Source organism: Pristiophorus japonicus, chromosome 22 (assembly GCF_044704955.1).
Source record: "Pristiophorus japonicus isolate sPriJap1 chromosome 22, sPriJap1.hap1, whole genome shotgun sequence".
Lineage (NCBI taxonomy): Eukaryota > Metazoa > Chordata > Chondrichthyes > Pristiophoridae > Pristiophorus > Pristiophorus japonicus.
In genome coordinates, this window is record NC_091998.1 from 64,911,012 (window position 1) to 64,937,844 (window position 26,833).

Below are 26,833 nucleotides of genomic sequence, written 5' to 3' on the forward strand. Positions count from 1 at the left end.
AGGTTGAACAATCACACTATACATTACCAGTTCATCCACCAGGCTCACAACTGCATATCTCATCGTGGATGACCTCAACCCAACTGACAGGTTTTGTTGAGTCTTGTGAACTTCACGTGACTGGCGAAGCCACTCACTATTCAACAGCTCTACAACTATTTTGTTGTAATCAGAAAATCAAGTGCCCCCTGATTAAAGGGGGGGGGGCATACTCCAAAACACTTTTCAAGTGCCCCCTTGTTTTTTTTTAGGGCACTGAAACACACATTATACAAGTGCCCCCTGGCTAAAAGGGGGGGGAGGGGGCAAATTAACTGGCAAATTAAACTAATTAGCATTTAGCCATAAAATCAAATTAAAATTTGGTTGCCGGGGGTGGGGATGCACTCCAGTTCCTCCGGCGCCCACCACTCGCGGAAGGCCACGAGCGTACCGGTGGACACCGCGTGCTCCACAAACCTGTGCGCATACTCTCAGGTGCATAATTACAGCATGGTTAACACACAATGTGCCTCACCTCACCCCACACAGTGTCTCTAAGGCACCAATGTTAATGGGGATTGCTCTGTGTTTTTGATTGTAGGATTTATGGGACTGAAGAAGATGACAATGAGTTTTACGAATCGATCCGAAAGTTGTTTCTGTCATTTAACTCTCTAATGGACAGGCCTCTGGAGGAGTCTGTGAAAATAAAGGTTTGTGGTTGCCTGGTTGACTGATCATACTCCAGCCAGTGTTCCCTGAGGGATACCATTACTCACACAGCTCGCTCTCCCATCAATCTTCAACCATTGTTCTGTTAAACCTTTTGAACTTTTTTTGTGTGAATTTTATGTTTAAGGTGCGGGATCTTGTTGCTGGGAAAGGAAGACTTTTCATTTCAGGCACCCAGTGTCAGGTACAGCACGGGGTTAGATACAGAGTAAAGCTCCCTCTACACTGTCCCATCAAACACTCCCAGGGCAGGTACAGGGGGTTAGATACAGAGTAAAGCTCCCTCTACACTGTCCCATCAAACACTCCCAGGGCAGGTACAGCACGGGGTTAGATACAGAGTAAAGCTCCCTCTACACTGTCCCATCAAACACTCCCAGGGCAGGTACAGGGGGTTAGATACAGAGTAAAGCTCCCTCTACACTGTCCCATCAAACACTCCCAGGGCAGGTACAGCACAGGGTTAGATACAGAGTAAAGCTCCCTCTACACTGTCCCATCAAACACTCCCAGGGCAGGTACAGGGGGTTAGATACAGAGTAAAGCTCCCTCTACACTGTCCCATCAAACACTCCCGGGGCAGGTACAGCACGGGGTTAGATACAGAGTAAAGCTCCCTCTACACTGTCCCATCAAACACTCCCAGGGCAGCTACAGCACGGGGTTAGATACAGAGTAAAGCTCCCTCTACACTGTCCCATCAAACACTCCCAGGGCAGGTACAGGGGGTTAGATACAGAGTAAAGCCCCCTCTACACTGTCCCATCAAACACTCCCAGGGCAGCTACAGCACGGGGTTAGCTCCCTCTAATCTGCTCCAACAATGTGCCTCAGCCCCATCTCAGAATCATGGGCCCCAGCTGCATCAGTTGTCAGGGTAACCAACATACGCCCAGCCTGGCGATGTCCTGAGGGGAGGGAGATTGCCAGTGGTCTGAAGTCTCGCAGTCACTCAAAGTGACTGGTCTGCACATGTGGGGGGAGGGGGGTGAGCGGGAGATTCCATGGTGGAGTGGATTATGGGGGAGTCTGATTCTCACCCTGATGTCCGCACACACTCCCTTCCCAGTAATAGTGACTGGAGAACCATGGCCGATCGGATCGCTGGTTGTTATTTAACCCTCCTGCCACAAGGGGCGCTGACAGCGCTTGTTGTGTCCCAGCATCGTTCCACTCAGTCAGCACAGCTCTGGGACTTGGGTCCAGTTCCACACTGGGACTAGGCGCATTTACCAGAGCCTAGTCCACCATTCAGTCCCTGGCTCGTTTGGCAGGGGCACACTTGCACTGCCACTGCGGCCAGCAATTATTTTGAGTGAAACTCCATGTTTTCTAATGTGATTCTCTTGCCCTCAGGGGGCAGCTTTAAAATATCTACCGACCATCGTCAACCATGTGATGCTGGTGTTCGACCCAATCGAACTCAGGTAAGTCCCATTGGCATTGGATCGCAAGTCAGCTAACACACCCATCGCACTCCCGTCCTACACACAATACACCCCCGTGTGGCAGACACATTGCTCCAGGTCTGCCCCACCCTTTCCCGCAGTCCCGGACTCTTGCTGTGCAGGCTCCAGCTGTGCTGCAGCAATCGAATTGGCGATTCTTCACATCTGAGCCGAGGCGGGAAGTGACAGGCTATTCGCCCGTGGATGACCTCACGGTTGAACCCAGTCCTGTCTCCCCTGTGGGAAAACCTTCACTGCGCAGTGCGATTAGAAACAGGATTTAGGTTTTGTTACGCACTTAGTTCCCCACAGCAGTCAGGACTGGCAGTGCTGGCTGATTCCGTTCTCCCCTTTAGCCCAGTAGCACAGTGACTTACTGTAATGCACTAACTTTCCCCCTTCCCACGCCGCAAACTGATATCAGCTCACTAACTAACATCAAGCAGGCCTTGCGTTTTTAAACCAGCAGCTCCGTGTGAGCGACACAATGTGCGGAGGCCCTTGCCGTTCTGTACTGATGAGGCTCGCTTCCGTTACCTCTCCTTCACTTACACCTCCTTGTTTGTTTGCCTGTACAGTGTTCTGTTTACCAAGTTCATCCAGAGTATTCCCGACAACCAGTTGGTGCGGCAAAAACTCAACTGTATGTGCAAGATCGTGCAGAGCGAGCTATTCAAACAGCCAGGTACGTGAAGCAGCGGCTCTGCGTGACCCTAGCCCTCCACGAGTGACCCTAGCACCCCCCCCCCCGAGTGACCCGAGCGCCCCCCACCCCCCCCCGAGTGACCCCAGGTCCCCCCCCCGAGTGACCCGAGCGCCCCCCCCCCCGAGTGACCCCAGGCCCCCCCCCCCCCCGAGTGAGTCACGGGGCAGTAACGCGAGGCAGTGAGTCACGGGGCAGTAACGCGAGGCAGTGAGTCACGGGGCAGTAACGCGAGCCAGTGAGTTACACTGTGGACCACGTGAGCAGTTTGGCCACATGAAACCTTTTCCAAGGTCTCTAGTTGGATTGTACGCCCTGAAGGACAATTTGCGGCTGGAGTGGCCCCTGGAGAGCGTGCTCAGCAGCCGAGTGTTTTGCGACCATTGATTTCTCAGTGTTGCTCTACAGAATGCCGGGACATCCTCCTCCCTCTCATCATCGACCAGCTGAGCGGCCAGCTTGATGACAACTCCAGCAAGCCGGATCACGAGGCGTGTGTGCACTTGCTCAGCAGTGTGCTGGAGGTCCTGGACAGGCGAGACATTGTGAGTATGATCTTCACTGCACCCTCCCGCTCTCCGCAGTGTAAAGGGGAAGAATCGTGACCGTGAAACTGTACAATCGGGGAATTGTTGTTTATCCGTTCCTGGGATGTGGGCTTCGCTGGGAAGGCTGGCATTTATTGCCCATCCCTAATTGCCCCTTGAGAAGGTGGTGGTGAGCCGCCTTCTTGAACCGCTGCAGTCCGTGTGGTGAAGGTGCTCCCACAGAGCTGTTAGGGAGGGAGTTCCAGGATTGTGACCCAGCGACGATGAAGGAACGGCCGATATATTTCCCAGTCAGGATGGTGTGTGACTGGGAGGGGAACGTGGAGGTGGTGGTGTTCCCAATCAGGGAGGTTAAAGGGGAATCATATCGGCATAGATAAAATACTAAATGGTACAGGGAAGGAAGCCAGATTCAAAGTAAGTCAATAAAGTAGAATATAAATTTAGAGCAGATTTGGCAAAGAAATGCTTTACTCGGAGTGAGTAATGGAATAATCTGCACAGCAAAGGCCTGGAGACAAGAGGTTCATCACACTAGTGTACGAGAGGGCTCTGTACGTGAGATGAGCAGCTGAGTCTGATCTCTGACTATTCTTACGGTTTTATATCTTGGCAAGGTTTGCCCAGGTAGTTATGTCCTTCGGTCCCCTGCCCCCTCTGGGAGTTGTGTCTCCGGCCGTGTTGCCCCGTTCACAGAGGCCAGTTGCCCAAACTGCGGCCTTGGCTGAGGTCAGCCCCCTCGGCGTGGATCAGGGGTCGACGTATAGTCCCCTCCGCTTGAGCTGTGCCTGCTTATCCCAGCCCCCCCCCTCTCCCATCAGGCAAATGGCACCAACCGTTTGTTACTGGCATCAATGACAAACTCAAACTACATCCAGCGCGCTGACTGTTTCGGGGCATTTAAACCGCAGAAGGCAAGCTGTGCTGTTAAATGTTATTCCTCACGTGAAAATTGCTGAAGGAGAAATAAAGACTTAAAGACTAAACGACGTTTCATGGTGCATGTTTGCTGAAGCGGTTATCTTTCAGTATGTTCCCCCCCTGAATTCGATATTGGATTTATTGGTGACTATCTCATAGTTATGGCCCCTAGCTTTGGATTCTGTCACAAGTGGAAAGATCGTCTCTACATCTACCCTGTCGAACCCCCTCATATTCTTAAAGACCTCTATCGGGTTACTCCTCTTCTTTACCCAGAGAGGGGTGAGAATGGGGAGCGGTTGATGCGAATAGTATCGAAGCATTTCAGGGGAGGCTAGACAAATGCAGGAGGGAGAAAGGAATAGAAGGATCTGCTGATAGGATGAGATGACGCGGGGTGGGAGGAGCCTGGTGTGGAGCATAAACACCGGCACGGAGCTCTGGGGCCACATGGCATGTTCATATTGTTTAAGTTCATAATTATTGGTCTTTCTTCAGAAACGGGCTGTAGAACTGACTTAACTTATTAATACATCCGTGAGGTTCACTTTCTTGCCAGTCTATTACAGCACTGTTTTGTGTGTGGGGGGTGGGGGAAGAGGTTTGGTCAGGATCCATGTGCAAGTTTCGTTACAGTTACCTGGGACAACCCTGGCCACGTTATACCGGCCATCGCGCATAGCGGCCAAACCGCGTTCGCCCCAGCGCTGCCGCAATACGCGGCGGGGACAGCACGCGGACGTGTTTACCTGATTGGGCGTGGTGTACCGGGGTGGGGGGGGGGGGGTGGGCTGGGGTGTCGATGTGATGGTTGGTGTATGAGGACTGTCCGTTAGCAATTCCCTGCCTGATGCCTCACTGTTACAGGGACCGCACCAGACCCACATCCAGCTGATTATGGAGCGGTTGCTGAGGAGGATTAACCGGACCGTGATCGCGATGAACCGCCAGTCCGGCCTAATTGTAAGTCACTGTTGTCGTGCCAACCTGTGATTCACGGTGGGCGACAAAACGTCGTGGCACGAGGCTTTAACCTACTCTCTCTCCGAGCGTGCCAACATGTTCCTGACCGTCCATGCCACCAAGACGTGTCACCTGTGCAAAAATGTTGTTCCCCATAGAGAAGGCCTCGTGGTCGGAGCCCGTTTGGAAGGTGCGGTGCTCCTCAAGGACCTGTTCTACAGCGGGACGCAGAGACTCTCCCTCTCAGGTCCCCCTTTATAGGGGGGCCCTTCCCAAACTGTACCCTACCCTTTACCAACGTACGAACAATGACGGACAGGTAAAGACCACCCGGCCCATCGAGCCTGTCCCACACAATTGCGATACCTTGTGTATCACAACATATACACCCCACCCCACCCGTAACCATAAGATCTCCTGGGAGAGGCGATAAAACAGATTTAAAAATCCAGGCCAATTTGGGGGAAAAAATCTTGGAATTTCCTCTCCGAGCCATTTAGGTGATCGAAACTGATCCAGGAGATCACTCTGGCCATTAAATTCCCTGCAGTACCGACCTTGTGTAAGAGGTGATCTCCACCGCAGCCAGAAACAAATCCAGCTTTCGTTTGAAGGAACTCAGCGAGTGAGCATCCACCACATGGAACGGCACCTTGTCCCAGAGGTCTACTGTTCTCTGGGAAACGAACCACCTCCTGACGTCTAACCTCGATCTGGCCTTGTACAACTTAAATTTGTGCTCCCTGATCCTGCCTAACCATCTATTCCCTTCATTATCTTATAAACCTCAATCATATCCTCCCTAAGTCTACGCTACACCAAGATATAGTCACAACTCTTTATCTTATCTTGATAACTAAGAAGCTTTAGACTTGAAATTAGTCTAGTTGCCCTTTCCAGAGCTTCAATATCACCCACTATGTGAGGAGACCAAAACTGGACACAGTTTTCCAAGTGTAGCCTGACTAAGGTCTTGTACAAGGACAAAACAGTACGTCTCGTCTTATACTCAACTGTCCTTTGGATACAGCCCAGCGCCCTATTTACTCCAGCTATCGCTGTACCGCATTGCTCGTGCACCTTTAAGGATGTATGCACTAGAATGCCCAAATCTCTTTCTATCTCCACCATCTTTAACGCCTTTCTCTGGAGGGTGTACGAATGTTGAGCATTTGCCCCGCCCACATGCATAATGATGCACATGATTTATTTTGCTCTCTCCTGTGTTGGCCCACTTTGGACCAAGTGGACACAGCTAAATGTGTCACTGGGAGTGCTGCTTGAAGGAGTGGAAAGGTGAGCTCATTTGAATTCAGATGAATAAACGTGCAGGCCTGAACACGGGGATGATTCAGGATCATTTCCTCAGGAAACCTACTCTGTGCTCATTGTGAAAACCAGGTTTTAAAATCAACCTTTTATTCACAGTGACCCTAGACTGCAACGCCCTCTCACCGTAATGGTAATCGCTGCTTGTCCCACATCCAGTTCTGGATGAGCAGAAATTTTCTCCAATTGAATATTGGGAAGACCGAAGCCATTGTTTTCGGTCCCCGCCACAAACTCCAATCCCCAGCCACTGACTCCTTCTCTCTCCCCAACTCCTGTCTGAGGCTGAACCAGACTGTTCACTGCCTTGGTGTCATATTTGACCCTGAAATTAGTTTTCGACCATACATCCGCAGCATAACTAAGACCGCCTATTTCCACCTCTAACATCGTCCATATCCGACCTTGCCTCAGCTCAGCCGCTGCTGAAGCCCTCATCCATGTCTTTGTTACCTCTAGACTTGACTATTCCGACGCACTCCTGGCTGGCCGCCCGCATTCTACCCTACGTAAACTGGAGGTGATCCAAAACTCAGCTGCCTGTGTCCTAACTCGCACCGAGTCCCGTTCACCCATCTCCTCTGTGCTCACTGACCTACATTGGCTCCCGGTTAAGCAACACCCCGATTTCAAAATTCTGATCCTTATTTCAAATCCCTCCATGGCCACGCACCCCCCCCCCCTATCTCTGTAATCTCCTCCAGCCCCATAACCCCTCGCGATGTCTGCGCTCCTCTAATTCTGCCCTCTTGAGAATCCCTGATTATAATCGCTCAACCCATCGGTGGCCGGGCCTTCTGTTGCCTGGGGCCCCAAGCTCTGGAACTCTCTCCCTAAACCTCTCCGCCTCGCTTACCTCTCTTTCCGCCTGTAAGATGCTCCTTAAAACCTACCTCTTTGACCAAGCTTTTGGTCACCTGCCCTAATTTTGCCTTACGTGGCTCGGTGTCAAATTTCCTTTTACAATGCTCCTGTGAAGCGCCGTGGGACGTTTGACTACGTTAAAGGCGCTATATAATTACAAGTTTTTGTTGACACGAAAAAGAGGATTGTCCCTTGGTGTTTGCAGAATGGTAACTCCCTGTGTGCCTCCCCTACAGGGGCCTTTTGTAGCCTGTATGATAGCAATACTGAAACAGATGAAGGACTATCATTACACACACTATATCAACACCTTCAAGACCCGGCATGATATCATTGTAAGTAAAGCCTTCCTTCGCCTCATTCTCATCGGAAGTTTTCATGGCTATAACGGGTATTCACAAAATTGTTCACCGTGGGGAAGAATTTAAACACGGGGGGGCTGGAGGGGGGGTGGTGCAGGAGCCTGAGAACTGAGGAGTTTCGAAGTGCGAATGTAATTCAGGCCGAACTTCTTCATCCAAAGAGTTGTGGAATAAGGTAGCAGGTCATTGACAGTATGAGGCAAGAAGAACATTTGCATTCACAAAACAACTTATCACAACATCAAGGCATTGAAGGTAATCAGCGTAAGAACCAGTTAGGGGGATGAGCAGAACTTGTTTAATGCAGAAAATTGCGATCGGGAGCGCACTGCCTGAAAGGGCAGCGGAATCAGATTCAATAGTAACTTGAAAAGGAAAAATTTGAAGGGCTAAGGGGGAAAGAGAAGGGGGAGTGAGATGAATTGAATAGTGCAATTTGCTTAAGAATCCATAGCAACACATTTCTATTTAGACCTTGTTAGTTTATTAACAAAGGTTTAACAATCACACTACACATTACCAGTTCATCCACCAGGCTCACAACCACCTGCCTCATCATGCATCCCCCGAACCCAACTGGCTGGGGTTTTATTGAGTCTTGTGAACATCACGTGACTGGCTAAGCCACTCCCAACTCAACAGCTCTACAAACCCGTGAGCATCCTCACAGGGGCATACATGACAGATGGCTCTTTCACAAAGCCGGCACAGGCACGATGGGCTGAATGGCCTCCTTCCGGTGCTGTATGATTCCAAGACATCTTGAAACACATGACCCGGTTAATTACTTTTCAACTGCAGTGACTGGTATTATCGAGGCATAAACTGCAGCCTATCATTGACTCAAACTGTAGGGAGGCAAATTTTATCAGGGGTTCAAGAGGGAATTAGGGCATCTCCCCGCTTTATACTCACGCCAACATTTCTGCGAATATTACCAAACGCGGATGATCTTCCCCTACGGATGTGTATTGAGACATAAAGGACTGGGGAGCATACTAAGGAGAGGGGTAGATGCGGTTGAGAACAATCACCAAGGCTTGTTATGCCTAAGTCTTGGAACATCAGAACATAAGAATTAGGAGCAGGAGTCAGCCATTCAATGAGATCATGGCTGAACTTTGACATCAACTCCACTTTCCTGCACTATCCCCATATCCCTTGATTATTGCCACACTTGATCAGCTCTGCTGGGCAGGCCACATTGTCCGCATGCCAGACACGAGACTCCCAAAGCAAGTGCCCTACTCTGAACTCGTCTACGGCAAATGAGTCAAAGGTGGGCAGCGAAAATGTTACAAGGACACCCTCAAAGCCTCCCTGATAAAGTGCGACATCCCCACTGACACCTGGGAGTCCCTGGCCAAAGACCGCCCTAAGTGAAGGAAGTGCATCCGGGAGGGCGCTGAGCACCTCGAGTCTCATCGCCGAGAACATGCAGAAACCAAGCGCAGGCAGCGGAAGGAGCGTGCGGCAAACCTGACCCACCCACCCTTTCCCTCAACGATTATCTGTTCCACCTGTGACAGGGACTGTGGTTCTCGTATTGGACTGTAGAGTTACCTGAAAACTCATTTTAAGAATGGAAGCAAGTCTTCCTTGATTCCGAGGGACTGCCTATGATGATGAAGATAATATCCAAAAATCTATCGATCTCTGTCTTGAATATACTCAAAGACCGAGCCTCCACAGCCCTCTGGGGCAGAGAATTCCAAAGATTCACCACCCTCTGAGTGAAGAAGTTTCTCCTCATCTCAGTCCTAAATGGCTGACCCCTTATCCTGAGACTGTGACCCCTGGTTCTAGACTCCCCAGCCCGGGGGAAACACCCTCCCTGCATCTACCATGTCAAGCCCTGTAAGAATTTTGTATGTTTCAATGAGATCACCTCTCATTCTTCTAAACTCTAGAGAATATCAGCCCAGTCTACACAATGGTACTTTTGTACCAAAAAGAATTCTGATTCGTAAAAATAAAGATGCGGCCTAACCGAGGACAGAGATCCTCTGCGACTGCTGTTTGACAGAGATGGAGCTGGACGTCTCCTTGTGCAGATACGGGAGGAGAATATTGCATTGCTAATGTGGTACCTGCCACCAGAGCAGTCAGACAGTTACAAATCACATTCCCTGGTGAAACCGTGTCTCAGTGGGCAGCACTCTCGCCTCTGAGTCAGGAGGTTGTGGGTTCAAGTCCCACTCCAGGAGCTTGAGCACAAAAATCTAGGCTGACACTCCCAGTGCAGGGCTGAGGGAGTGCTGCACTGTCGGAGGGGCCATCTTTTGGATGAGACGTTAAACCGAGGCTCCGTCTGCTCTCTCAGGTGGATGTAAAAGATCCCATAGCACTATTTCGAAGAAGAGCAGGGAAGTTATCCCCGGTGTCCTGGGGCCAATATTATCCCTCAATCAACATAACAAAAACAGATTATCTGCTCATTATCACATTGCTGTTTGTGGGAGCTTGCTGTGCGCAAATCGGCTGCTGCATTTCCCACATTACAACAGTGACTACACTCCAAATGTACTTCATTGGCCGTAAAGCGCTTTGGGACCTCCTGAGGATGTGAAAGGCGCTATATAAATGCAAGTCTTTCGGGAGTGAGAGTGTTTGTCCTCCCAGGCGATCCGCACTGGATGCGTAGATGCAGGTCTTGCCAAAAGGGGATGGTGGATCCAACTGCAATATATTGGATATTAGACACGAAGAATAATGACGTACTTATAGTCCTGACCTTGCTTCTGGAGACAAACACTGTGATATAAAGGGGCTGTTGCTGCAAGGTGGTACTGAGGTTCAGTACGGCGAGTGGTACTGAGGTTCAGTACGGCGAGTGGTACTGAGGTTCAGTACGGCGGGTGGTACTGAGGTTCAGTACGGCGAGTGGTACTGAGGTTCAGTACGTCGGGTGGTACTGAGGTTCAGTACGTCGGGTGGTACAGTACGTCGGGTGGTACTGAGGTTCAGTACAGCGGGTGGTACTGAGGTTCAGTACATCGGGTGGTACTGAGGTTCAGTACGTCGGGTGGTACTGAGGTTCAGTACAGCGGGTGGTACTGAGGTTCAGTACATCGGGTGGTACTGAGGTTCAGTACAGCGGGTGGTACTGAGGTTCAGTACATCGGGTGGTACTGAGGTTCAGTATGGCGGGTGGTACTGAGGTTCAGTACAGCGAGTGGTACTGAGGTTCAGTACATCGGGTGGTACTGAGGTTCAGTATGGCGAGTGGTACTGAGGTTCAGTATGGCGGGTGGTACTGAGGTTCAGTACGTCGGGTGGTACTGAGGTTCAGTACGTCGGGTGGTACTGAGGTTCATTACGTCGGGTTGTACTGAGGTTCAGTACGTCGGGTGGTACTGAGGTTCATTACGTCGGGTGGTACTGAGGTTCATTACGTCGGGTGGTACTGAGGTTCAGTACGTCGGGTGGTACTGAGGTTCAGTACGTCGGGTGGTACTGAGGTTCAGTACGTCGGGTGGTACTGAGGTTCATTACGTCGGGTGGTACTGAGGTTCATTACGTCGGGTGGTACTGAGGTTCAGTACGTCGGGTGGTACTGAGGTTCAGTACGTCGGGTGGTACTGAGGTTCAGTACATCGGGTCGGGTGGTACTGAGGTTCATTACGTCGGGTGGTACTGAGGTTCAGTACGTCGGGTGCTACTGAGGTTCAGTACGGCAGGTGGTACTGAGGTTCAGTACGGCGGGTGGTACTGAGGGTTTCGATTAACTAACTTTCTTCCACCTTGAATCCACTTTTCCTGATGATGGGAAATTGATTTGAGTCCCTTTGCTTCTTTCCCAGGACTTCCTGATGGAGACGTTCATTATGTTCAAGGATCTCATTGGGAAAAATGTGTACCCATCGGATTGGATGGTGATGAACATGGTGCAGAACGGGTAGGGATGTTTGCGGGTGAGAACGGAGCTGGTGCAGGGTATGATCCAGGACATTGGTCCTCAGCCTTGTTCATGGTGGGCGTCCTCATAATGGCGTCAACAAGCCAGCATCCTGACCACCCCTTCTCCCGGAGACTTGTCCCAGGGCACAGTGGGAATCATGACCAGGGGCTTTTATGGCCTTCTTTAGAATCAAGTTTGAGAAACTTAATTTGTTTTGTTTAAAATAGAATTATCCTTGTGTTGTATGCCAGAATCTGTAGGATACCTGATTGATCCTTGTAAACCAGATCCTCAGAGTTTTTTGTTCTCCTCCAGTTTTCCCCCTTCCTCTCCTAAAAGGTTCTGTTGGGATCAGTTACACAGATACCCTTTGGTATCGCATCCATTCCTGATCAATATCCTGTGTGAGCGTGCGTGTGCATGTGTTTGAGCGTGCATGTGCATGTGCATGAATGTTTGAGAGCATGCACGTGTGTGTGTGAGAGCATGCATGTGAGAGTGTGCGCGCGTGTGTGTGTGTGTGTGCACAAATTTGCTATTGAAGGACGTGTTCCTTAATGACTGGTTTGCTGGGGTTGATCACAAATTGGCACTGGATGGTCTGTTCATTATTGGGTTAGACACTTGCTAATAGCCGGTGCTGGCAGAAAGTAGCTGCTTACAGTGAAGCTGGGTCTAGAAACCCTGGGAATCAATGAATCAACAGATTTCAGTTGTGCTAAACCTCAACCTGCCCATTATTTGGGCTCCATCCATCCACAGGGCAGCTGTTGGGAGATTCCCCTCACTCCAAGGTAATGATGACTGCACGGAAAGGGATCGGGCAAGGATGATGTGTATTGAGCCAGAGTTAATTTGCTTGTTAAAGTGTGCGGGGCAACTGATCCACACCAACAGGGTTGGCGTTAAGCTGGACGTTAGCCAATGTCGCTGATTGTTTGATATTGTGACCGTCCATTCACGCGGAACAAGTAGAAGGAGTTCCACGAATACAGTGGAGTTTCCTCTCAACGATCACTGCATCTGTTGAAATTGCTTTTGCCAAAACTCTGCGTATGGCTCTGGAGACTTGACCGTTGACCCAACGCATTTCATAATGGCAGGAAAAAGAATGTTAAATTGCAATGTTTTGAGATTGCTGCTGTTCACCGGTGTTTTATACAGCCGCGCAGCGCGGAGTCAGTCAAATCAAACTTCCAGCCCTTCTTTTTAACCTTCGCTCTTTAATTTAATGACATTTGATTTATTTGTCGGATGGGTGAGTATTTTTTTTATTCATTGGATGTGCGCATCACTGGCAAGGCCAGCATTTATTGCCCATCCCTAATTGCCCTGGAGAAGGTGATGGTGAGCCGCCGTTTCAGAGGGCAATTCAGAGTCAACCACATTGCTGAGAGTCTGGAGTCACATATCGGCCAGACCGGGTAAGGGCGGCAGATTTCCTTCCCTGAAGGGATATTTTTGATGGTAGCTGTTCATTATCCCTGGTGTGCTCTTCAAACTGCTGGTGCTGCACACAAAATGTATGTCTTAATCACTTTATCGCCCTGTCCTGCGATCTTCAGGGATCTGTGGGATGCACTCCACAAGGTCCCTCCGTTCCTCTGCACTTCTCAGTGTCAGAGAAGAAAGAGCTAACAATGAAAGACTCCACGCTGTTGAATGAAGGCGCCCCCGCCCCACATCTGTGACAAGCTGTAGAAGTAACGATTTGAGCTCCGTGTATTTTTGCTGTCTCTTCTGCAGGGTGTTCTTGCGAGCAATCAATCAATTCGCAGCAGTGCTCAACAAGCTGTTCCTGGACCAGGCAAACTTCGAGTTGCAGGTGAGTCAGTATTTTCTCGGGCAATAAAATATTAATTTCAGACGACAGATTTCGGCAGGAAATCAAAACATTTGGGGCAGCACCTTAAATTCAGCCGAAATGTTGCAACGTGTTTCACGGAAGGAAGGGGGGGACGGGAAACGCAGGGAGGACTTGATGGGGGGTGGGAGGAGACTCGTGTGGAGCACAAATGGCCTGTTTCTGTGCTGTACACTCGATGTAATTCTATGCATCAACGGGAATGACCATCCCTCTGTCCCAACATCAGTGGCACACTCTCCAGCGATCACGGATCCCCCTTCCCAAAGCTCTCTGTCTCGGCACAGCTTTCCCCACCCTCAATAGCAGGAAAGTCCCAGGATCCGTTCATGGCCTGTGCCAGGGGAATAAGAGCAGAGCTGAGGGGTGTTTAGTTTTCTGAATATGGTCGCATTGAAAATGAGTAACTGGATCAGAATGTGCGTCTCACTATACCGTCCCAGGTTCAACGTTTTATTTTTATTTGTTCCTGGGATCACTGGCACGGCCAGTATTTATTGCCCATCCCTAATGGCCCTGACCTGAGTGGCTCACTCAGCCATTTCAGAGGGTAGTTAAGGGTCCACCACATCTAGAGTCACATATCAGCCAGACCGGGTAAGGACGGCAGATTTCCTTCCTTCAAGGACATTGGTGAACCAGTTGGGTTTTTACAGTTTATGGCGTTATACAATCATCATTAGTGATCCCAGATTTATTAACTGAATTTAAATTTGCCATGGTGGGATTTGAACTTATGTCTCCGGATCATTAGACCAGGCCTCGGGATAACATAACCACCGTGTTACGATGCGCTTGTATATAAGGGACATGGAACTCCTATGAAGCGCCCTGGGGCATTTCACTACAAAGATGCTATATAAATACAATTTGTTGTTGTTGGTAGTGTAGTGGTTACTTTACTGGCTCAGTAATCCAGAGGGTGTTCCAATAATCCAGAGAATGTGAGTTCAAATGGCAGTTTGAGAATTTGAAGTCAGTGTTAGAAATCTGGACATAAAAAGCCCGTATCAGTAAAAGTGACCTTGAAGCTGTCGGTAAAAACCTATCTGGTTCACAAATGTCCTTTAAGGAAGGAGATCTGCCGCCCTTACCCGGTCTGGCCTATGTCAGCTGTGGCTCAGTGGGTCGCGAACTTGCCTCGGAGTCAGAAGGTTGTGGGTTCAAGTCCCACTCCAGGGACTTGAGCAGAAAAATCCAGGCTGACACTCCCAGTGCAGTGCTGAGGGAGTGCCGCACTGTCAGAGGTGCCATCTTTCAGATGAGACATTAAACCGAGGCCCAGTCTGCCCTCTCAGGTGGACGTGAAAGATCCCATGGCACTATTTTGAAGAAGAGCAGGGGAGTTATCCCCGGTGTCCTGGCCAATATTTATCCTTCAATCAACATAACAAATAAACAAATTATCTGAACTTTATCACATTGCTGTTGGTGGGAGCTTGCTGTGCGCAAATTGGCTGCTGCATTTCCCACATTGCAACAGTGACTACACTTCAAATAGTACTTCATTGGCTGTAAAGCGCTTTGGGACGCCCTGAGGTTGTGGAAGGAGCTATAGAAATGCAAGTCCTTCTTTTGGTTTTCTTCACACTAAATCTGCAAAAGGTGGCAACCCATTCCCAGTCTAATTCCTGGTCGGCAATTTGAGAGGCAAATCCAATTTATATTTCACGGACCATTGGTGCCATGGTGATAGACAGGATGGCGTTTGGATATTTATCCGCTATGAACTCAGGGCACGAGAGGGAAGAATAGAGAGAAAGAAAGGATGAGAGACAGAGGGAGAAATTCGCTGGGACAGCACCCCTCGCGAGGGTGGGAGCAGGGGCGCTAAAGGGTTTGCAGCCACGAGTGCCGGCATTCGCGGCGCTCGGCAAATTCCGTGTGCCGGTACCGGCGGCGCTGAGTATCGCCCGTTAGCATCGCGCCGGTGTGCAACGCCCCCGGTGTCGACACGGAGGCAACGTTTGGTTTGCGCTGCACCTGTAGCGCCCCCTAGTGACCCCGCCAGAGAAAGCTGTCATGCAGAGCTGTCCCGGGGCACTAGGGAAAGGAATGACTGCAGGAGGTAAGTGTGAGTGATCATTTTTTATTTGCAATTTACCTTTATTTGAGGTGAGGAAGAGAAGTGTGCAATGCCATTCCTTAGCGCTCTGCTCCGCTCTAATTTTTCTGTTCCCGCCGCTAAAAGTTTCCCAGCGCTAAATTTAGCGACAGCCCGAGATTAGCGCCTTAGCAACCCTCCAACCGAATTTCCTGCCCTGGGTTTGGAAAAGTAATCACACAGCAAGGAAGACAAACCAATGGCCTGGATAATGTCCACAACAGGATGGTCCCAAAATCTGATCCATCCATTAAATTGAATCTTTTACAAAATGTCTCCTGATTCTTTAAAAACAAAGATAGGGCTATTTTAGGAACAGCCGTTAATCCTGTTATGGTCCATTGAATTTTGACTGAACAGCAACCAGCCTACCTATCATCTCATCACGTTCCTCTCTCCCCAGAAACACATCCAGCTGTCCCCCTCCTGACCTGCTCTCCGATTCAGTGGCTCTCTCTGGTAACTTAGCCCATAATTCGTTGCGCCTCCTAATTTTTACCATGTGTTCCCTGACATTTGAACCTTCCACCACACGGGACCGTGTGTCTGGATCAGCTTTCTCAGTTGCCCTCGTGACCTTAGAAACATCAATTAGGTCACTTCGAATACTGATCGCTATACAAAATAAAGCCCGACATCTCTTAACCTTTCCTCAGAAGTTAAATTTTCTTGTACCTGTCACCTTCTCCGTAGCTCACCTCTGTACCCTCTAAAGGCAGTGATTTCCTACAACTGATATATTCATCCGCAATCTCTCATTTCAATTTTAAACTAGGCACAAGCATAGCGGCCTTCTACTTTGCATAAAGCTATTGTACCCCACCTCCTTTACTACCATCTCACTTCCTCATTTCTGACCTGTATCCCTGGCCCTGCGTCGCAATTAAATCTGATCATATCTTTCCTATCTTCCTATTCCAACTCCTCCGCACTCAGCTTTCCACAGACCTCGAAAACCATCTGGAAAGCCTCCCTCCGACAGGCTTTCAAAACCCAGACTTGGTATCAACAAATTGCTGCTTCGTAACTTAAAAAGAGAAAGGACTTGCATTTATATAGCGCCCTTCACAACCACCGGACGTCCCAAAGCGCTTTACAGCCAATGAAGTACTTTTTGAAGTGCAGTCACTGTTGTAATGTGGGAAACGTGGCAGCCAATTTGTGCACAGCAAGCTCCCACAAACTGCAATGTGATAATGACCAGATAATCTGTTTTTGTTATGTTGACTGAGGGATAAATATTGGCCACAACACCAGGGGTAACTCCCCTGCTCTTCTTCGAAATAGTGCCATGGGATCTTTTACCTCCCTCTTTTACGTGAGAGAGCAGACAGGACCTCGGTTTAACATCTCATCTGAAAGACAGCACCTCTGACAGTGCAGCACTCCCTCAGCCCTGCACTGGAGTGTCAGCCTAGATTTTTGTGCTCAAGTGACTGGAGTGGGATTTGAACCCTCAACCTTCTGACTCCGAGGTGGGAGTGCTGCCCACTGAGCCACGGCTGACACTTGGTGCGGTGTATCCATGAACGCTGACCGGTGGCAAGGTCTGAAGGCTCAAGCATGTTCTCCCGCTGGCTCCAGCTCAGGGATTCAGATATGTCTTTTTGTTTCAGCTCTGGAACAATTATTTTCACCTGGCCATCGCGTTTCTCGTTCGTGACTCGCTGCAGTTGGAGATCTTTTCGAGAGAGAAACGCAACAAAATCGTCAACAAGTAATGTTCAGCCAATTATAAATATCATTAAAAACTATGTATTGTGTTGTATTCACGCCCACAAAAATCTAAACGGTAGCAAGTGTACGATGCTAATTATGTCATGGTATTGATTTCTGAGTCTGTTTGGGTCACCAATATCTCGGTTACCGCCTTGGGCGGTGCAGCACCAGGAAGGTTAAAGGTCACTTCACCAGTTTGTGCTGGCCTGGGGGACTACAATTGCCCTCAGTACCCATATGTTAGGGAGGGGAGGGAGAATCAGACTGGGGGCTCGATCCTACCTGTTCTCCAGTAGCCCCGACTAGTAAATGTATGGGTGTGGTCATTGGTTGAGGGCAGGAGCAGAATTGACTGTGATGCCTTCCTCCCCATGGCCAAACAGCCCTCTGATGCACAGCGACCAGCTTCGCAACTGCAGAATGGGCATTTTGGTGAGGTATTGGAGGGCAACTGTGACCCGGGGATTTGTAGCCAGCAAGAGTCACATGTGGTGAAGGGAGGGAGGTCTCTTCAGGGACTAGGGTTGAAGGAAGTTGAAGGATTCAGTAAGCTTTACTCTGTATCTAACCCCGTGCTGTACCTGCCCTGGGAGTGTTTGATGGGACAGTGTAGAGGGAGCTTTACTCCGTATCTAACCCCCTGTACCTGCCCTGGGAGTGTTTGATGAGACAGTGTAGAGGGAGCTTTACTCTGTATCTAACCCCGTGCTGTACCTACCCTGGGAGTGTTTGATGGGGACAGTGTAGAGGGAGCTTTACTCTGTATCTAACCCCCTGTACCTGCCCTGGGAGTGTTTGATGGGACAGTGTAGAGGGAGCTTTACTCTGTATCTAACCCGTGCTGTACCTGCCCTGGGAATGTTTGATGAGACAGTGTAGAGGGAGCTTTACTCTGTATGTAACCCCGTGCTGTACCTACCCTGGGAGTGTTTGATGGGGACAGTGTAGAGGGAGCTTTACTCTGTATCTAACCCCGTGGCACACTGCGTCATGGGTGCCAACAGTAGGAAAGTGCTCCATTCCTCAATATTAACATTCTTCATCAGGAGAGCTCAAGGAAATATTAAATAAGTAACAACATGTTGAAGTTTGCTTTGAATGTTTCCATTGCTTGCACTGAGAGCTAACTTCTGTTTTGTAGATATGGAGACATGAGGAAAGATATTGGTTTCAAAATAAGGGACATGTGGTACAACCTTGGTGAGTATGATCAGAGTATCTAAACATTGCGCCAACGCAGAGCTTGAATGGTTATTCAGCAGCCCAAGCCAGTGAGCTCTCAATCTGAGCCAGGCCACTGTGTGATGCCAAGGGAGGCTGGACACTGAGAAAGAAGCTCATTTGGCCTATCATGTCTGGCTGGCTCTTTGTTCGATCAGTCCACCATTAACCCCATTGCTTCTGATCTTCCACTCTTTCAAATATTTATCAACATTCTCCTTAAAAGTTCCAATAGTCTGTTCAACCAATACCCAAGGCAAAGCATTACATGTCAGCTGTGGCTCAGTGGGCAGCACACTCACCTCTGAGTCAGAATGTTGTGGGTTCAAGCCCCACTCCAGGGACTTGAGCACAAAAATCTTAAGCTGACACTCCCAGTGCAGTGCTGAGGGAGCTCCGCACTGTCGGAGGTGGCGTCTTTCGGATGAGACGTTAAACCGAGGCCCCATCTTCCCTCTCGGTTGGACGTAAAAGATCCCACGGCACTATTTTGAAGAGAGCAGGGGAGTTCTCCCCAGTGCGCTGGGGCCAATATTCATCCCTCAATCAACATCACCAATAACAGCTTATCTGGTCATTATCACATTGCTGTTTGTGGGAGCTTGCTGTGCGCAAATTGGCTGCCGCGTTACCGACATTGCAACAGTGACTACACTTCAAAAGTACTTTGTTGGCTGTAAAGCACTTTGAGACATCTGGTGGTCGTGAAAGGCGCTATATAAATGCAAGTCTTTCTTTTCTTTCGTGCTCTAACAGATCTCTGCTTCTGCTTGAAGAAATTTTTCCTACCCTCTCTCGTGCATCTCCGTGCCACTTTCTCCCTATCTACTCTATCACAACCCCTTCCTAATTTTGAATATCTCCATTAAATCTCCTCTTAACCTTCTCTGCTCTAAGGAGAACAACCCCAGCTTCTCCAGTCTCTCCATGTAACTAAAGTTCCTCATCCCTGGTACCATTCTCGTAAATCTCCTCGGCATCTTTGATATAAATCTCCTTGATATCCTTCCTAAAGTGCGTTGTGGCACAATACTCCAGCTGAGCTCTAACCAGCGATTTATAAAGTTTGGCGTAACTGCCTTGTTTTTGTACTCTATTTATAAAGTCTAGGATCCCATATGCTTTTTTTAAAATGATCAATTAGTCCTGCCATCTTCAAACACTTGTGTACAGACGAGTCTCTATTCCTGCAGCTCCTTTAAAGTTGCATCATTTAGTTTATGTTGCCCAGAATAAAACATTCTTCCTTACAAAATGCATCACATCACACTTCTCTGCGTTAAATTTCATCAGCCATGTGCCTGCCCATTTCACTAGCCTGGCTATGTCCTCCTGAAGTCTGTTATTATCCATCTCATTGTTTACTATATTTCCGAGTTTTGTTTCCTCTGTAAACGTTGTGATTTTGCCCTGTATACCCAAGTCCAGATCATTAATATTTATCAAAAAGAGCAGTGTCCTAATACCGATCCCCTGGGGATCACCGGTCTGAAAAACCACCGTTCACCACTGCTCTCTGCTTTCTGATCCTTAGCAAATGTTATATCCATGCTGCCGCTGTCCGATTAATCCCATGGGCTTCAATTTTGCGAAGACATCAATTTGGTGGTATTTTATCACTTGTTTCAAAAGGGAGTAAGGGATAGACCGAGTAATTACAGGCCAGTCAGCCGAATCTCGGTGGTGGGCAAATTATTGGAAAAAATTCGGAGGGACAATATTAATCGTCATTTAGAAAGGCACGGATTAATCGAGGACAGTCAGCACGGATTTGTGAAGGGAAGGTCATGTCTGACTAACTTGACTGAATTTTGTGAGGAGGTAACAAGAAGGGTCAATGAAGGTAGTGCGTTTGATGTAGTTTACATGGATTGTAGCAAGGCTTTTGATAAGGTCCCACTTGGCAGACTGGTCACAAAAGTAAAAAGTCCGTGGGAGCCAAGGGAACGTGGCAAATTGGACCCAAAATTGGCCCAGTGGCAGGAAGCAAAGGGTAATGGTCGACGGGTGATGGTCCAGTGGAGTTCCGCAGGGCTCAGTACTGGGTCCCTTTCTTTTTGTGGTATATATCAATGATACTGAGAAGTGTAGAGGAACAGAGGGACCTTGGAGGTAGCAGGACAGGTAGATAAGGTGGTTAAGAAGACATACAGGATACGTTCCTTTATTAGCCAAGGCATAGAATACAAGAGCAGGGAGGTTACACTGCAACTGTATAAAACACTAGTTAGGCCACAGCTAGAGTACTGCGTGCTGTTCTGATCACCACATTACACGAAAGATGTGATTGCACTAGAGAGAGTACAGAGGAGATTTACAAGGATGTTGCCAGGACTGGAGAATGTTAGCTACGAGGAAAGATTGGATAGGCTGGGGTTGTTTTCTTTGGAACAGAGGAGGCTGAGGGGGGACTACATATAAAATTATGTAGGGCCTAGATAGATTGGATAGGAAGGACCTATTTCCCTTAGCAGAGAGGTCAATAATCAGGGGGCACAGATTTCAAGTAATTGGTAGGAGGTATAGAGAGGAGTTGAGGAGAATTCTATTCACCCAGAGGATGGGTGGGGGTCTGGAGCTCACGGCCTGAAAGGGTGGTACAGGTAGAGGCATAAACCCTCACCGCATTTAAAAAGTACTTGGATGTGCACCTGAAGTGCTGCAACCTACAGGGCTACGGACCGAGAGCTGGAAAATGGGATTAGGCTGGGTAGCTGTTTTTCAGCCGGCACGGACACGATGGGCCGAATGGCGGCCTCCTGTCCAGTAAATCTCTATGATTCTATGATTATCAAACGCCTTTTGAAAGTTCATATACACAACAACCGCACTACCCCATCAAATCTCTCCGTTACTTCATCAAAGAACGTAATCAATTTTGTCAGTCACGATTTGCCTTTAACAAATCTGTGCTGGCTTAATTTGTTGTTCCATATTTTTCCAAGTGACAGTTAATTTTGTTTTGGACTATTGTCGCTGAAAGTTTTCTCACACCGTGTCTGTTTCTTATTCCCGTGGATTTTAAGGTCGGCAGTCTCCCTTATGCAAGTCACCTTGGTATTGTCAGCAAGCCTGACAATGTCATTAGTACAATACGCCTGATTGCTTATAAGCAGGGTTTGTAATAGGTCACTGCACCAGTCACTAAGCCCAACCTCAGTCCTCTCCATTCATTATCATATTTTGCTATTGATAATACCCTGATGGGATCTTGCATTTACAAAGCACAAAACCAGCTTTGTGAATCAATAGTTCAGCACATTCATTGATCTTGCATGCAATGCAGGTGAAAAGGAAGTGTCTCCGTCCATTTGGAATTCGATACAATGGGAATGAATGGAATGTGATTTGGCCAACTGGATCCTATATAATGGGAATGAAAGGGTTGCTTCTGTCCATTGGATCTATCTACCATGGCAGTGAATGTGGAGAAGCCCATTGAGATTCTTAGCCGTTTTGGTGCTGTGTGTTGTGAATTGGATGGCCTCCATTAGAATTTGGACCCCATCCAATTGGGCCATTGTTGTCAGTTGTGACTCAGTGGGTAGCACCCTCTCTTGCCTCTGAGTCAGAAGGTCATGGGCTCCTGAGAATTGAGCACAGACATCTAGGCTGATGCTCCAGTGCAGTACTGAGGGAAGATAACCTAAGAAATGGGAGCAGGAGTCGGCCATTTGGCCCCTCGAGCCTGGCCCGCCATTCAATAAGATCATGGCTGATCTGATCTTGGGCTCAGCTCCACTTCCCTGCCCGCTCCCCAGAACCCTTCACTCCCTTATCGTGCTGCACTGTCGGAGGTGCCGTCTTTTTGAGGAGTCATTAAACTGAGGGGGGCCCCATCTGCTCTCTCGTGTGGATGTAAAAGATCCCCTGGCACTATTTCGAAGAAGAGCAGGGGAGTTATCCCCGGTGTCCTGGGGCCAGTATTTATCCCTCAATCAACATAACAAAAACAGGTTATCTGGTCATTATCACATTGCTGTGTGTGGGAGCTTGCTGTGCGCAAATTGGCTGCTGCGTTTTCCACATTACAACAGTGACTACACTTCAAAAAGTACTTCATTGGCTGTAAACACTTGGGACAACCGGTGGTTGTGAAAGGCGCTATAGAAATGCAAGTCTTTCTTTCATTGCACTTCAATAGACCGGGAGAAGGGCACAGTATCATCAGAGATCTGTGTTTGGATCAGAATTTGGTCCATTTCTTTTGAAGTGTAATCACACAGTTTGACTTCCTGTGAACTTATGAACAATTTCTTCGAAATGATAATCTGTGTCCACAACCTGCCTCTTGCACCGTACAAAACAAAATCAACTTACTGCCCTTCATGTTGGACCCAACTCTCCTTCAGATTTAGAATTCTAATGTAACATACCGCTTCCCATTCCCTCCGTTTTACAGCATTACGATGGGCCCCTTGCCCTCTGTTCCCATGACAGCCGCACAAGTCAAAGGTCGCATGTTCCTTTGGAGCATCAACTGCAATCCCGCGATGACTGTCGAATGGTTTTTATTGTGTTCCAGGTCCTCACAAGATAAAGTTCATCCCAGGGATGGTGGGACCAATCTTGGAGATGACGCTGGTTCCTGAACCAGACCTCAGGCGGGCTACGATTCCCATCTTCTTTGACATGATGCAGTGCGAATACAGTGTCAACAGATGTTTCCACACGGTAAGACGCGGAACGAGAAGAGAGCACTGAGGGGTCGAGGCTGGTTGTGGCCGTTTTTTTGAGGTGGTGTCACTGCCTGGGTGCTGACTTTAGCGATGGACGTTGGGTGCAGCCTCAAATTGCTAAACTTAGTTTTAACTCCCAAAGATGAGAGAGCAGCGCGGAAAGGTGACGTTGCTCACTCGCCCTCGGGCAGGAGCTCAGGGGGCCGACTGAATTCACATCGGGAGGCTGCCACCATGCTAGAAAAAAACTAACCAGAACTTCTCCGATCCACACACACACTTCCCCCACTCTTAAAACTAATAAAAACATGCAGAAATAAATAAATAAAGAGAAAATCTTACCTTGCTCTCTGGCCAATTCCGCCCGAGAACCGCTCTTTAACCACCACTTTTTTCCAGGCTGTACGGCCGCCATACAAAGAAAATGTCACGACAGAGACGTCAAAGCGGCGTTACACGCTGGATGATGTCACCACGCGGGTGGCGATATCCAGCGCAGCGTCGTCTCTTGGCACCTCTGCCAAAGAGCCGACTCAGTTTAGGCCGGGGCGTGGATGCAGCTTACCATCGATGCTGGGCCTTCCACAACCCAATTTCAACCCTTGGGCGAGGGAGGAATAAATTGACGGCAGTTTTTGCTCCAGGTTTAGTGAAGTGGAATGGTGTCATAAGAACATAAGAATTAGGAGCAGGAGTCGGCCATTCGGCCCCTCGAGCCTGCTCCGCCATTTAATACGATCATGGCTGATCTTCGACCTCAACTCCACTTTCCTGCACTGTCCCCATATCCCTTGATTCCCGTAATATCCCAAAATCTATCGATCTCTGTCTTGAATATACTCAAAGACTGAGCCTCCACAGCCCTCTGGGGCAGAGAATTCCAAAGATTCACCGCCCTCTGAGAGAAGAAGTTTCTCCTCATCTCAGTCCTAAATGGCCGAGCCCTTATCCTGAGACTGTGACCCCCTGGTTCTAGACTCCCCAGCCCGGGGGAACAACTTCTCAGCATCTACCCTGTCAAACCCTGTAAGGATTGTGTAAGTTTCAATGAGATCACCTCTCACTCTTCTAAATTCTGGAGAATATCGGCCCAGTCTACTCAATCTCTCCTCATAGGACAATGCCCCATCCCAGGAATCAGTCTGGTGAACCTTTGCTGCACTCCCTCAATCGCAAGTACATCCTTCCTTAGGTTAGGAGACCCAAACTCAGGGGAGGACGGGATCAGGCTCAATAGTGATGCCCTCCATGAGAAAATAGCCCATGACAGTCACTGTCCAGGAGCACACATGGCCACTGGGTGAGGGTGGAATAATGCCCAGCTCGATTCTCTGGCTTAAGCAGGAGAAAAGGCTCCAGAAAGGAAGGCCCTGATGATGAGGGTTTTGTAAACATCCTGCAGAAATGGCCACGCAACATTGATCAGAGAGAGCTTCTTTTTCAGTTCGAGAACGAGCTCATCACTAAACTGGACCAGGAAGTTGAAGGAGGGAGCGGGGACGAGCAGTACAAAATCCTCCTGGAGAAAACGTAAGTGTTGAACATAGTGTATTCTTCCTCTTGGGGTTTCGTACGTCACACGTGTGGCCGTCTTGTGCGAGTTACAAGATAACTGAACGTTAAATCAGCATCTCATTTTAAGGAAAGTTGACTGTCAATGTGCCGGCGTTGTACGTAGGAACAGCTAAGTTCCCCGTGCTTTCGGTGTTTATGGTGGAACGTCTGTCCAAGGGTTAGCTTGGCTCCAGTCTTCAGATCAAGAACTGCTCCAGGACTTGAGCGCAGAATCCAGGCGGATACGCCAGTGCAGTGCAGAGGGAGCCCCGCACTGTCGGAGGGGCAGTGCTGAGGGGCACTGCTGAGGGAGCGGCGCACTGTCGGAGGGGCAGTACTGAGGGAGTGCTGCACTGTCGGAGGTGCCGTCGTTCGGATGAGACTTTAAATCGAGGCCTCGTCTGCTCTCTCAGGTGGACGTAAAAGATCCCACGGCACTATTTTGAAGAAGAGCAGGGGAGTTGTCCCGAGTGTCCTGGGGCCAATATTTATCCTTCAACATCACTAAAACAAATTACATGGCCATTATCACATTGCTGTTTGTGGGAGCTTGCTGTGCACAAATTGGCTGCTGCGTTTCCTACATTACAACAGTGACTACACTCCGACAAGTACTTCATCAGCTGAAAACATAGAAACATAGAATATAGGTGCAGGAGCAGGCCATTTGGCCCTTTGAGCCTGCACCGCCATTCAATATGACCATGGCTGATCATTTTTGCAACTTCAGTATCCCATTCCTGCTTTCGCTCCATACCCCTTGATCCCTTTGGCCATAAGGGCCACATCTAACTCCCTTTTGAATATATCTAATGAACTGGCCTCAACAACTTTCTGTGGTAGAGAATTCCACAGGTTCACAATTCTCTGAGTGAAGAAGTTTCTCCTCATCTCGGTCCTAAATGGCTTACCCCTTATCCTTAGACTGTGTCTAGTAGTTCTGGACTTCCCCAACATCTGGAACATTCTTCCTGTATCTAACCTGTCCAATCCCGTCAGAATTTTATACGTTTCTATGAGATCCCCTCTCATTCTTCTAAATTCCAATGAATATAAGCCTAGTCGATACAGTCTTTCTTCATATGTCAGTCCTACCATCCCGGGAATCAGTCGGGTGAACCTTCGCTGCACTCCCTCAATAGCAAGAATGTCCTTCCTCAGATTAGGAGACCAAAACTGAACACAGTTTTCAAGGTGTGACCTCACCAAGGCCCTGTACAACTGCAGTAAGACCTCCCTGCTCCTATACTCAAATCCCCTAGCTATGAAGGCCAACATGCCATTTGCCACCTTCACCGCCTGCTGTACCTGCATGCCAACCTTCAATGACTGATGTACCATGACACCCAGGTCTCGTTGCACCTCCCCTTTTCCTAATCTGTCATCATTCAGATATTATTCTGCCTTCCTGTTTTTGCCACCAAAGTGGATAACCTCACACTTATCCACATTATACTGCATTTGCCATGCATTTGTCCACTCACCCAATCTGTCCAAGTCACTCTGTAACCTCTTAACATCCTCCTCACAGCTCACACTGCCACCCAGCTTAGTGTCATCTGCAAACTTGCAGATATTACACTCAATTCCTTCGTCTAAATCATTAATATATATTGTAAATAGCTGGGCCCCAGCACAGAACCTTGCGGTACCCCACTAGTCACTGCCTGCCATTCTGAAAAGGACCCGTTTATTCCTACTCTTTGCTTACTGTCTGCCAACCAGTTCTCTATCCATGTCAGCACATTACCCCCAATATCATGTGTTTTAATTTTGCACACTAATCTCTTGTGTGGGACCTTGTCAAAAGTCTTTTGAAAGTCCAAATACACCACATCCACTGGTTCTCCCTTGTCCACTCTACTAGTTACATCCTCAAAAAATTCTAGAAGATTTGTCAAGCATGATTTCCCTTTCATAAAGGACCGATCTTGTCACT

The 26,833-nt window shown here is 48.7% G+C and overlaps 1 protein-coding gene across 4 annotated transcripts in view; it reads left to right on the top strand.

Annotated features, from left to right (window-relative positions):
* The window catches only part of dock5 (dedicator of cytokinesis 5), a 193,476-nt gene that overhangs the window by 124,399 nt on the left and 42,244 nt on the right, over nt 1-26,833 (top strand). For 3 of the 4 annotated variants that reach the window (XM_070866296.1, XM_070866297.1, XM_070866298.1), the window contains 12 exons: nt 584-695; nt 2,071-2,141; nt 2,741-2,847; nt 3,274-3,410; nt 5,202-5,297; nt 7,727-7,825; nt 11,656-11,750; nt 13,500-13,578; nt 17,338-17,438; nt 18,582-18,640; nt 23,187-23,335; nt 24,785-24,870. In XM_070866296.1, coding sequence (XP_070722397.1) covers nt 584-695; nt 2,071-2,141; nt 2,741-2,847; nt 3,274-3,410; nt 5,202-5,297; nt 7,727-7,825; nt 11,656-11,750; nt 13,500-13,578; nt 17,338-17,438; nt 18,582-18,640; nt 23,187-23,335; nt 24,785-24,870 — 1,191 coding nt within the window. Of the gene's footprint in view, nt 1-583; nt 696-2,070; nt 2,142-2,740; nt 2,848-3,273; nt 3,411-5,201; nt 5,298-7,726; nt 7,826-11,655; nt 11,767-13,499; nt 13,579-17,337; nt 17,439-18,581; nt 18,641-23,186; nt 23,336-24,784; nt 24,871-26,833 lie in introns of those variants that run through there. The other variant, XM_070866299.1, reaches the window with a different exon arrangement.